The sequence below is a fragment of the Tachysurus fulvidraco genome, chromosome 6, assembly GCF_022655615.1.
Source record: "Tachysurus fulvidraco isolate hzauxx_2018 chromosome 6, HZAU_PFXX_2.0, whole genome shotgun sequence".
NCBI lineage: Eukaryota > Metazoa > Chordata > Actinopteri > Siluriformes > Bagridae > Tachysurus > Tachysurus fulvidraco.
Genome location: NC_062523.1, coordinates 29,998,466 through 30,011,095, shown reverse-complemented (window position 1 = coordinate 30,011,095; position 12,630 = coordinate 29,998,466). Strand labels below are relative to the sequence as shown.

At 41.2% G+C, this 12,630-nt stretch overlaps 2 protein-coding genes across 5 annotated transcripts in view; both read right to left on the bottom strand.

Moving 5' to 3' along the window:
• The window catches only part of efnb2a (ephrin-B2a), a 17,767-nt gene extending 16,797 nt beyond the window's left edge, over positions 1-970 (bottom strand). Inside the window, exon 1 of the mRNA XM_027152445.2 lies at positions 188-970. Coding sequence (XP_027008246.1) covers positions 188-291 — 104 coding nt within the window. The 5' untranslated portion in view covers positions 292-970. The remainder of the gene's footprint in view (positions 1-187) is intronic.
• A 3,918-nt stretch (positions 971-4,888) lies between these two features.
• On the bottom strand, positions 4,889-11,898 carry arglu1a (arginine and glutamate rich 1a). 4 transcript variants are annotated; one of them, XM_027152438.2, is made up of 5 exons: positions 11,334-11,893; positions 10,742-10,789; positions 9,695-9,920; positions 7,321-7,404; positions 4,889-6,049 (listed from the first exon to the last, which is right to left on the bottom strand). In XM_027152438.2, exons 1-5 carry the CDS (start codon positions 11,660-11,662, stop codon positions 5,885-5,887), a joined length of 852 nt encoding a protein of 283 aa, XP_027008239.1. In that variant the 5' UTR covers positions 11,663-11,893; the 3' UTR covers positions 4,889-5,884. The 4 variants fall into 4 exon arrangements, 2 of the variants coding, with proteins under 2 accessions (XP_027008239.1, XP_027008240.1); XM_027152439.2 differs by lacking the exon at positions 10,742-10,789 and having other exon boundaries at positions 11,334-11,891; XR_007140932.1 differs by lacking the exon at positions 4,889-6,049 and having other exon boundaries at positions 7,375-7,404; positions 8,045-9,920; positions 11,334-11,898.
• Positions 11,899-12,630: the final 732 nt, after the last annotated feature.

The window sequence follows — 12,630 nt, the reverse complement described above, 5'->3', positions numbered from 1 at the left end:
ACATGACGGGATGAAGGCCTAATGTTACTGAGAGATACTGTTTAATGCAGCAGAGAGAGAGAGAGCGAGAAAGAGAGAGACACACACACGCACAGAGACACACACACAGACACATAGACACACACACACACACAGAGACACACACACAGACACATGCACACACACACAGTCAGACACAGAGACTTACTTGGTGTTAGTCGTGTTCCAGTAGATGGACTCCAGCACGGTGGCGTTCACCTTGCACGCGAGCACCAACACCCCAAAGTAGTAGGTCCACAGAGACTCCCCCATGACCTCTAAATCCGTCTCACAATAGTGAAAACAACAGAGAAATATCAGCAGAATAAAAGCAGCTCCCCTGAGGAGTGTAGACGACAATCCCAGCTCCTGATATCCTGCCTCCAGGTGCGACAGTAAAGCCCGTTACGGGTGGAGCATCCCGGCGCTGCGCCTCGCGCACTGACCCAAAGCTCAGTTTCTCATTCACAAACAAGGGGATGAGGAAATAACAGGAGTTAAAGTAAAGCCGAGTGTGTTTCAGCTGTCTCCGTCGGGCCTGTAGCGTGCAGACAGGAAGAGGACAGGTACATTATCCCGTGTGGAGATGTGCTGAACCATCAACTTAATCCTCCGGTCACTTCAGCATGGGAGAAGAACACGGCCAGGGGGTAACGATCCCAAATGCACCGCACACACACACACTCAGAGAGAGAGAGAGGAGCGCGCGCGCAAAACCAGCACAAGGTATTCCGTATAGGAGAGAAGTGCGCGAGCTCCGGTACGGTAACGGCGGACTGAAAACGATAACAATATAATAATGATAATAATGAGAAATGAGTGAAAGTAAAGAAAAAAATAATAATGTAAATGGAAAAAAGGCGCAGTTAAATGAAAGTTGTCACGGGTCGCTCGAGCCTCGCAGGTCCGGAGAGAAAGTGTACGAGGAGACGGAGCGCGCGCGCCTGTGCACTGTCGGTCTGTTCAAAACCGCGATGCTTCTGAGACTCCCAATATTTGGCGGAGCTAGCGCTGAGCAGGCTCCTCCCACAACGCAGCTTATTGGCCAGACCGGCGAAAGCGATGGGAAACGAAGCTGTCAATCAAACGGTCGCTCAGCAACGGCTCGAGCGGCGAAAACCAGGGGCTGTAGAGCAAATCAAGCGCGTGTATGTGTGTTAGTGTGTTAGTGTGAGTATGAGTATGTGTGTGTGTGTGTGTGTGTGTGTGTGTGTGTGTGTGTGTGTGTGTGTGTGTGTGTGTGTGTGTGTGTGCGCAAAAAAAACGGTCAAAGCTTAATGGAATTAGGGACAAGAAATTTTAATATGTGGGATTTTTGTTACTGCGCCATTTGGAGTGAACATCAATGCTGCGGTGAATGAGCTCTGATTTGTCCTGCAAAGTTGCACAAATAATGCACAAATGTGTGTTGGGTGTTATTCAGGGGGAACACACACTCTCCAGCTTCAGCGTGCTAATCAGCAGAACAGAAATGTACAGATTTGGGTTCGAGTGTTAATCATCAGATGGACAACAGCGCCGACTAGCGGTGAGTCCCACAGTGCCGGAGGAAGGAAGTGAGGACTTCACCCAGTGTTTTCGCTGTAATGTGAGTAATAAAACCTGGGAGAGGTTAAAAAAAAAGAACTGTGAGAAAGACAATAAAACAACTACATTCTTGTTTAATTTAGAGAGTAAACTAGAGTAGGATCTGTTTTTATCATAGACTCATTTATAAACTTTGTTCTTCTTTTAACCACAATTATTATTATTATTATTATTATTATTATTCTTGTTATTATTACTTTATTATTATTTATTACGTTTATTATTTATTTCTTTATTCATTTATTATTGTTGTTGTTGTTGTTGTTGTTATTATTATTATTATCGCTTATTATTACTTATTTATTATTATCACTATTATTATTATTATTATTATTATTATTATTATTATTATTATTATTATTATTACTACTACTACATTAAGTGTAATGTCCATGTTGGTGCCCTTCCTTAAGCCCCCGTGTGTATTTGCTTTAATAGGTGTGTATCACCAAAAGGTCTGATCATCTGCAAACTGCCGCAGATTCCGCAGTGAAGAGATAATTAAAGGCCGAACACACACACACACACACACACACACACACACACACACACACACACACACACACACACACACACACACACACACACAGAGGTGTGTGAAGTGCCGCCGCTGTGTGTATTATCTTAATTCAGGTAGGCGGTCGTTTATTAAAGTGTGGTGTGAAAGCCGGGTGTAATTATGATGCGTGTTTAGTGGCCAGGTGTTAATTTTACCGTCTTCACTGATGTCCTCATGTCTGTAACGCTAAGATTAAAGTTCTCACTCTAAGAAGACGGAGGTGAATAAGGACAGGATGAAGGGGGCAGAAGACAGGAGGAAACCATGAGCTCCAATTGTCCCTAAAATAAACCAGATAATTCACTCCAAACACTGCAGAGTTTATAAGAGCGTCAGAACAACAACACCACACACTTTTACACTACTGTAACACAGTTAGTTGTCCATAGGGACTAAATGTGTAAGTATGTACTAATATATACACACTAATATAAAAACACTAATATAAAAACACTAATATTAATTCATTCATTCATATACACACTAATATAAACACACTGATATATAACCACTGATATAAACAGTCCTTTTCACATTGTACAATTTTCCATAACCTGTAAGATTATTAAGATTATTTCCCCAATAAACTTTTATCTGATTTCTGATAAAAGCAGTTTTTTGTGGGATTTCAATGGGAATTTCTGGTGTTATAATAAAGATTTTTTTAATATTCAGGATTTTGAATGGTTTAATTAAATGAAGTATTTTTTATGAATGTAAGTGTATTAGAAATTTATTAGAGTAATTCATATTTGATTTATTTAACTGTATTAGAATTGTATTGCAGTAAGTGGTATTTTATTACTGTACATTTATTACAGCTGCATTACTGTAACTAATACTTTTATTACAGAAACTGTCAATGCAGTCATTTCTAAAGTGTTAAATAAAGTGTTTGCTAATAAAGTCAATGCATTAAAATAACCAACTCCGTCGTTTTAACTCTATATGTAGAACTAAATGAAACTAATATTGCAGCTTAGATTTTCTGATATTTTCTAGTGAGTTTCATGGGGGAAGTTTGTAGACTAACAAATGTTCATCAGATTGTATGATGACTACAAAGACAAATGCAAGTAAAGGTTAAATGTTTCAGATGCTAAATTTTCTCCTGTTAAATGCTCAGTGATGTCTAACACAAAGTTGTGTGATGGTGATTGGAGCCACGTTTTTTTTTACTGCATGCACCATGGAAACGAACTCAAATAAATCGTATCGGTCTCCAGATCAACTTCACAACAAGAAACATTCTATAACAAAGGCACGAATTTTAGACAATCCGACAGTAGGAAAAATCAAGCGTAAATCTGTGCGTATTTAAAGTTTCCATACTGACACCAACGCCTCCAAATGTGATTTTCAGGCGGTTGAGAAACACTAAACAGAAATATCCTAAACCGTTAATGTCTATTTTATAGCCTTGAGTAAAAAAAAATATTGAGATGTAGCTCATGTGATGTGACGTGATGACCCTGATGGAGCTTCTGCGCGCTCCCGGGTTTGAGTTACTGCTGTGTTGGCGCAGCTGCGCGCCCCTGTTAGGATCTAGATTCGCGCATGGGTCAGACTTCCCTTCGGGATCAAATACACACAGAAAAACATGTTAGTGCCCTTTTTATAAACTCCGAATGAGCTGAGAAGTTCAAATCTCCATGCGTCATTTAACATCTGTAATGCTGGACACAGGGAGCGGCTCGTACCAGTGCGCGCGGATTAACACGTTCATTATTCACGGCTTGACCGAACACGTTTTCTTAGGAGACCTGTGCGTGTCTCCATCCGTCACTGGAACAGCTCTTCGGGGGTGTCACTGTTAATTAATGATCATCTGTGAGACCAGAGATAACACCAACAACGCACTTCAAGCTCTGTCGGGTCCTTCAAAGAGTCCCATCACGTGTGATATTCAGTCTCCAGCGAGGGCAGTGAATATTTAACACTGAAGTGATCGAGTGCGTATTCCAAGTGTAAATCTCGAGTAATACACAAGCTAGACAGGATGTGAGCTCTGAATACACGAAGTACACAAGCAAGATCACTAGCCATTGTGTAAACTGTGAAGTCGGTCATTTTGCTGGATGAATCCACATCCATCCTGAACACATATAGTATAGTATACACAGAAGCTGCAGAGGACTGGGTGATAAAACTATATACCGGTACCATGATATATTAGGACACATCACAGGTAGTGTGATCTTTACTTGTTTTTTTTTTTATTTAATTTTTTTTACATTAAATTTACAAACTCAGAGTATTTTGCTGTTAAAATTGTTCACGATTTTATTCAAATGATTTTTTTTTTGTTTCTTTTCAGTTTAAAGTATTTTTTAACACACAGAGAAGGGTGTTGGTTTTGGGTTGTCATTTAAAGATGCATCACTTTTGTTCATCGGTTTAAGAAACTTTATACATGGTGATATTTATGTTTGGTAGAAATTCATTTGAGCACAAACTTTTTGAGAACCTGCTACACGAATATAACGACTGTTCGTTAGTAACACGGCCTATGAAAGGAAGAACACAACATATTGTACTTTACGTGACATGTACTTCACTGAGATCCCGGGCACCACACAGACCAGAACGTTGCCTCGGAGCAGACCTTTTATTGATTACTGATGGAGTGTGAGGAGGAATTCCAAGAAATTTGTTCCAAAAAAACAAAAGACAGAAGATTAGAATTCGGAAAGAGAAGACGTCAGGTGAATCTGACACGGCAACCTCTTTGCAGAATTTATTAATGAACGACTCAGCTCCAATTTACAAGACAGAAGGAAATTGTCCACAATATGATAAGCTAGCTCCTAACATACATACAGACACACACACACACGCGCGCACACACACACACACACACACACCCTAACCGTCCTTACCTGCATCTCCTGATTTCCTTGTACGAACAGTAGACATTTGCATAACCCTCATACGAACTGTCTAAACGAATCCGAATCAGCAGTCAGCACACGACTCTTCCACCGTTTTGTCAGAACTTATGCACAAATGCACCGAATCAAAAGGTCAGAATCAAAACAGGACATACTGCAATTAATAGGACTTGCAGAGCGCGGTGGAGGAGGATGGGTCATTCCAAATCTCACCATGGTTTATGTTCACACACACACACAAAAAAAAAAATCAACTGACCCCATACTACATACATACTCGTCATGTTACATCTCTTATGACCCTCACACCATTTACATCCTGATGTATCTTTACCCCTGTCACACAAATGGATGGCTTCAAGATGTGGACAACGAACGTGTGATCGAGTCTTCAAAAATCAATGGACCACAAATCACGCATACATACACACACACATCATTGCTTTTGCGATCCAGTAAAAACAAAATGGATTTCCCCATACTTGGAGAAAAGGAAGCATCCTATACACAGCACTGTCAAAACATAAAAGCCGCTAAAACTGAAAGTCCGTGGAGGTGGCAGCAAAAGTCCAGCCTTGAGTCAGGGAGAAATTGTGTGAAGTTGTGAAACGTTTCCCCAACTGGAGGTTTGTGAAGTTTGGTCGAACCCAGAGGAGAGACACGGAGGGCAGAAGAAGTCGTCGCTCTTTGAAAAAAAAAAAGTCTGGAGATTCGCTTCAACATGAAGTTATCTTCCAGAGAGAGAGGAAAAGACAGAGAGAGAGAGAGAGAGAGAGAGAAAGACGGAGAGAGAGACACGAAGAACCGAAGTGAGGGTTGTAGTGGGCGATCAGTCTGTGGCTTTAAGCGTGAAGGAGAGACGAGGTCGGGACTTGCCCTTCCCCAGGATGATCTTCTGCTCTTCCTTCTGCTGTCTCTGTCTCTCCTGCTCCAGCTTCATTCGCTCCTCATGGATCTTTCGCTGTTCCTCAACTATGCGCAGCTGATCCTCAGCCTAGCAAACACACACACACACACACACACACACACAGAGCTAAACACACTTGTACAGGTGGAAACAGAGTGACAAAACCAGTTTACGTTAAACGGCAGATGGTTTCACCCAAACCGAGATGGGACACATTCCAAGCACATAGCTGAGAAGTCAAGAGCAGTACATAAGAAACTCATGGTTCTAAAAATATTAACCTACCAAATATCCCCAGTATACCGTGTATGCTGCTTAATGCTTGTCTCATATTATATATATATAGCATAAAAAGAAATAGATTATATATTAATAATCACACAAGCAACAAAGCTCTGCTTAAACCTATAGATTAAGCACTACAGGATTGCTGAGTTTAGGATCGCCGTATTAAAAGAAAGGAGACATTTCGTGTTCTGCGATCTTCGCATGGTTTTAGATCTTCAACTGGAGTCTGCAGGCTGTCTAATCGTACGTCTTATCTCGAGAAACGCACGGCAGAGCGCAACGTCTGTGCTCCGTCACGGCTCTGATATCGCGTACTCGAGTAACGTCTTCGGGGATCAAGTTCAACGTGAAATGTGTAGATAAAATTATTTTGGAGAAGAAGAAGAAAAATGTGTAAAGGTCTCAGTAGGAATTTAAAAAATAAATAAATAAATAAAATTAGAATGAACAAATTTAATCTAGTCGTCGTTCTTTCGCGGAGAAACGTTCGGTCAATCATCTGGTGCGGTCTTGAAATAAACTTAAATACAGTGTAGTTCAGTTTAACACAGTGGAGTAACTCATTTTACAGTAACTCCTGAGGGGAAAAATAATTTCAGAACAAGACACCGTCGTTTCCTCGTTTAATTACAGACGGACAGATCGAGCTACGGATAAAGCTACAAGCCGCTTCGGTTCGTTCAACACGTTTGAATGGCATTTACTTTGCTTTGTTTTAGAGCTGGGACATTTATGAAAAATAAAAAGCATAGAAAATAAAGGAGCAGGAGTACGGATGTCTTCGTCGACCTCACAAAGCCCCTTTCATGCTTTAGGCAGGTTCAATTTAATTATAACAAATGAAATAATATAGAATATGAATTAAATCATATTATAAAATAATAAAAAAAATAATAATATTAATAATAATAATGCCATTTTATTCACAGATAAATCTTGTTTGAATAAAAGTATAATTATAATTTAAGTCATGTGAGATTTTGTGCATTTATTATTATTATCATCATTTTATTATATTTCCACCCCCTTATTTTATTGTGTCCCCCCGTGTGCGAGTGTATTACACATACCAGCTTAGCCTGTGCTTCAGCGATCTTTCTGTTGTTCTCTTCCAAAATTTTTTCCAGCTCCTCCCGTTTGGATTTTTCTTCCTCCTACAGGGGTGACACGGTGACATGTTAGGCCAAGCAAAGCGATTCCCTGAAAGCAAACCTCCATCCATCCAGCATCACGTGCAAACACTCCTACACACGCTCCACTCGATCCATACACAGTGCCAACCAGATACGCTCACAGCACAAACGCGTTCATCCTCTCTCCCCCTCTCACACACACACACACACTCACTCTCACACACGTTCAGCACATATCAGCAAAACGGTAGAATCTTAAGGAAAAAATGCATAGAATTAACCCCCCGTGTATCTCTCCCTTTGCGCCGTAGCTCAAAAACCCTCCCGTCGCTGACTTCAATCACACGTTTAAGATCCCACAAAGTCTTACTCAAACATTCAGAGACACATTCATGAACACGCATACAGAAACAAACACGGACTAATGAAGAGTCTTGTTTGAAGATGATAAAAAAAAATAAAAAAAAAATCAATCAGGACTGTTTATTTCTTTAGATATATATAGAGATATATCTTTTTTTTTAATTTTCTAAACTAGCACCATTGATAAGCAAGACATTTTTTGAAGAAGAAGAAAAAAAAAAAAAAAAAAAAAAGACTTGAGTAAATAAGACAAAGGAGAGATTGAATAGTAGTAGCTCACCAATGCTTGTATACCTACGCTTTTTTCCTTTGACTGTGCACTGTACCTACACAACTGATGATTAAAGGGTGTATTTACTGCCTGGTCCCGCGTGTGTCCCGTCCTGGACAGCGCTGCGCTTCCCCTTTAAAATCTCTGCTCTGAGCCGCTAGCACGAGCTAGTGCTCTTACACAGCAACACCACATGCAGTATATCACATTGCAGTAAAGTCAAAGTGATGGTGTGTTGGACAGGAGAGTGAAGAATGGAAGTAAAACACATTACCATGTGTGGACATGAACAATCGCGGGACGTCAGGCTTTTACTGTTAAAAGGGTGTTAACAACTGCAGGAACACAAAAATGCGATCATTCGTTACATGAAATATCTGTTTGTAAGTGTAGAAACTGAGTGGAGAGGCTACAGAGAGAGTGAGTGCGTGTGTGTGTGTGTGTGTACTACGTGACCTCTTGTTGTACATGTGTGTGTGTGCGTGTGTGTGTACGAAAACCAGCTTCCTGAGGAAAAGCAAGTCGTGAAGACACAGAAGTACATTTACAATACTGCACTTTTAACAATGAATAAAGTAAGTGATAAAGAAAAAATAAATGTGGTTAGGAGACAGTAAATTATTAAATAAATAAGAATTAAAAAAAAAATAAAACAAACAAGAATATATAAAAGAAAGACAGGAAAATGTGAGAATGTGTATATACTCTCCAATAGAGATTAAGTTTTGAAAGAAAAGAAAAAGAGCTGGATTTACTATTTTGCTTCAGTGATTTATTCCTACACTTAAAAAAAAAAAAAAAAAGGGAAACGCTGGCAAACAAAGCAAGATCATGTGGTAAATAGAGCATGTTGGTATGTCTGAGCCCTGAATCTAACCGGTCTGAATTGGACTGGGCAGCAGAAGGGCACATATCTAACCCCGTTAGTGCTGACCCACAGGACCGGGGGGTGTTGAATCGGGAGGAGAATTAGTGTCAGGATTAATGACTCGATATAAAAAAAAAAACCTGCTTTTGTTACATAGATCTAGATGCCAAAACACATTTATTTTACGTATCCGCTTAAAAATTATTTCAGTTTGTTTACGGGTTTTAACGACAAAAAGACGGATCATTTAATGTCAGAAAAAATACATGAAAGCATATTCAAGAACAAAGACAAAGCCTACCCAAAATATCAGTGTTCTTTTAGTTTTTTTTTTGTGTTTGTTTTTTTATTTATTGAAAAACAGGAGAAGTACATTGACAAAAATAAGAGAGCAAAAGTATCAAGAGTGAAGGCCAGGAAGGTGGAAAAGAGGGACAAAGGAAAAGAAATGATTAACATCTCGCGGCCGTGACACAACCTTTGCATTGCACATCCTCAAGCACGCCCAGCATGATCTGCTCCACTTCTACAGTAATTTCTCTCGTCGCGTTCTCCCGACTGTCTAAAGACACGAAACTAGAGACGATAAGCCAACACCGTGTACGTCTTTTGTTTTAAACATATGCAAGTTCTGTACTTCTTGCTCACAACAACTAGATGTATGGCTTATTTAGTATGATATCTAAATCTACTGATCTACGCTGATGAACCTATTCTCACGTTCTCCCTGTGCCCTCTCTTGAGTTGGTGCATGTCGGGTTGTGCCACGGCGGCGGGTGACATGGCCGTTCCAAACGACCGAGCGTTACCTCACGGGCTTTCTGTGCGCTCAACTCGGCCTGCCTCTGTCTCTCGAGCTCTTGTAGAAGCTGTGCCTCCATGATGCGTTTGGCCTCCTCGACACGCCGTAGCACCTCGCGCTCGATCTCGTCGCGCCGCTTCTCTAGCTCTTCTTCCACACGCCGTGCCACCAGCTCTTCCACTCTCCGTGCAGTCTCTTCCTCGATCAGACGTTCCTCTATCTCCTGCTGACGGCTGAAGCGAGACACACACACACACACACACGTGTTGATAAATACGCTATTTTTCTGAGTACATCTTACTTTCTTGGAACTGTCTAAATGACACATAAACTAACATTTTTTATTTAATCGTAATCCTAAAGGAAATGGACATGTGCTGCTGCCAGCTGTCTTTTCCCAGTCATTCTGCCTAAGCAGCTTGGACACACTCAAGGATTATTTATATATTAAAAACAAAAGAGTAAAATTCGATTTCAGGACACGACCCAGGGGAAAATAAGGCTGCAGACCGTCTACAGTGTCCCATTTCCTAGTTTTATTGACATGCACGGAACACAGGTCACACGAGCCATGCCCCAGGGTCAGAGTCACTCCGGACCAAACACGAACAGAGTGTTTTTAAGATTCAGATGGTCTAGCCTAAAGCCAGCCCTAAAGTCTTAATGCACCAGGCTTTACACTTTAACCGCCTGTCTCACATCCTGTTCCTTATTAGATTCTGCATCTTTGTTTCTTGGCTGCTGGCCCTCTTCAGGACACATTAGCTGTGCTCGAAAACAAAGAAGAAACCTAAACGTATTAAGATAAGGGTTCAGAACGTGTGTCGACTCGCACCGACAACTAATTAGGTTACGATGTGTGACATCTGTGAAGCAATTCAGTAAATAAGTAGTGATTAAATTGATTGCTTTCTATTATATTAGATTAGATTGAATTTAAAAGGGGACGCAAGGGCGCTGGTGTGTTGGGAGATTTTCTGTTACTGTTGAAAAAAATTCAGCGGTTAGTCAAGTTTCTCATATAATTTCATAAATCTCTAGTCTTTATAGTCACCTGCTATCACAGTGGTTCTCAGAGCAGCGTCCGGGGCCCTGCACGGGTCTGTGAAGCATATCAGCGGGTACGTCATCGCGTTTTGTCAATGTGACCAAAATGTTAACCCTCAATTATCAAAATTATTCACATTACACTTGAAAACTATACACTAAAGGACCTTTATTGTACTTTACACTAACAGCACCTGCATAATGCACTTCCTTCCTCAGAAGGACAATAAAAGTATAATCAAAACCCTTAATGCTCTAATTATCTAATCAGATCAAGTCAATCAGTAATTAAGTTTTTAAGGTGAATTTAGAAACCCTGCACTAAAGAACTGCCATCACCAGGGTTCTATATATAAACCCCGCCCCTTGCCTTAGTGACACATCTTCTGTCCAATCAGCGGCTTGGTTATTAGTATAATCAAGCCAATCTGGCGCAGAGAGAAAGCTGTACCTAATACGGGTGGGGTTTTGGTAATAACGCAGCCTAATAACAGTTAGCATTAGCATGTGCTACAAAAGTCCCCATGTTATTGTCCAAGCGACTGAAACCATATGCTAACGCGTTAGCATGTCTCACACACACACACACACACACTTACATCTTCCTCTGTCTCTCCATCTCAGCCTTTTTCTCCTCCTCTTCCTTCCTCTGCTTCTCCTCAGCAGCGGTGCGTTTGCTCAGCGTGCGGCCGAACATGTCGACTCTGTCGACCGGCGACGTTGGTCTGGGCCGCTCTCTGTTCGACCGGGACCTGGAACGCGACTCGCGGCGGCGGTTCCGCTTGGCTTCCCGGGAGCGGGAGCGTTTCTTGCGGCTCTCGTGGTCTTTGGACCGGGACCTGGAGCGGCTGCCGCGCTTCTTGCTGTGCTTGCTGCCGCTTTTCGAGTGCTTTGACCGGGACGAGCTGCGGCTCCTCGAGCGCCCCATTTCCGCGGTGGTTAAACAAACGTTATCAAATAAACCGCCGGCGAACTGCAGATACAAATAAGACAAAGATAACGCAAACTCTCCCTTTTCGCTACGTCTAACAAACGTGATATTTACAAATAAAACGGCGCTATGTTGTTATTTTCCATCTACTCTTTAAGTTAGCAATTTCAAGCAAATATGGCGACTGCACTATGTGGACGAGTTTCCCAGAATCCCTTGCGGCTCGGGGTATCTCGGCTTTCTTCGTGTTCTATGTCGACGAAGAAGGGGAGGGGTGAGAAAGGAGGATGGAGGGTGTGTGTGAACCTGTGTGCTCGTAAGCAGCCCTGATTTATTTAGTTATGGTGTACAAAATGTTAATTAATTCACAAAGGAAAATATTTTACACTTGTAACAGATATCAATCCTTACTGTACTACACTTGTAACAGTGATCCATCCTTACTGTACTACACTTGTAACAGTGATCCATCCTTACTGTACTACACTTGTAACAGTGATCCATCCTTACTGCACTACACTTGTAATAGTGATCCATCCTTACTGTACTACACTTGTAACAGTGATCCATCCTTACTGCACTACACTTGTAACAGTGATCCATCCTTACTGCACTACACTTGTAACAGTGATCCATCCTTACTGCACTACACTTGTAATAGTGATCCATCCTTACTGTACTACACTTGTAATAGTGATCCATCCTTACTGTACTACATTTGTAACAGTGATCCATCCTTACTGTACTACACTTGTAACAGTGATCCATCCTTACTGTACTACACTTGTAATAGTGATCCATCCTTACTGTACTACACTTGAAATAGTGATCCATCCTTACTGCACTACACTTGTAACAGTGATCCATCCTTACTGCACTACACTTGTAACAGTGATCCGTCCTTACTGCACTACACTTGTAACAGTGATCCGTCCTTACTGCACTACACTTGTAACAGTGATCCG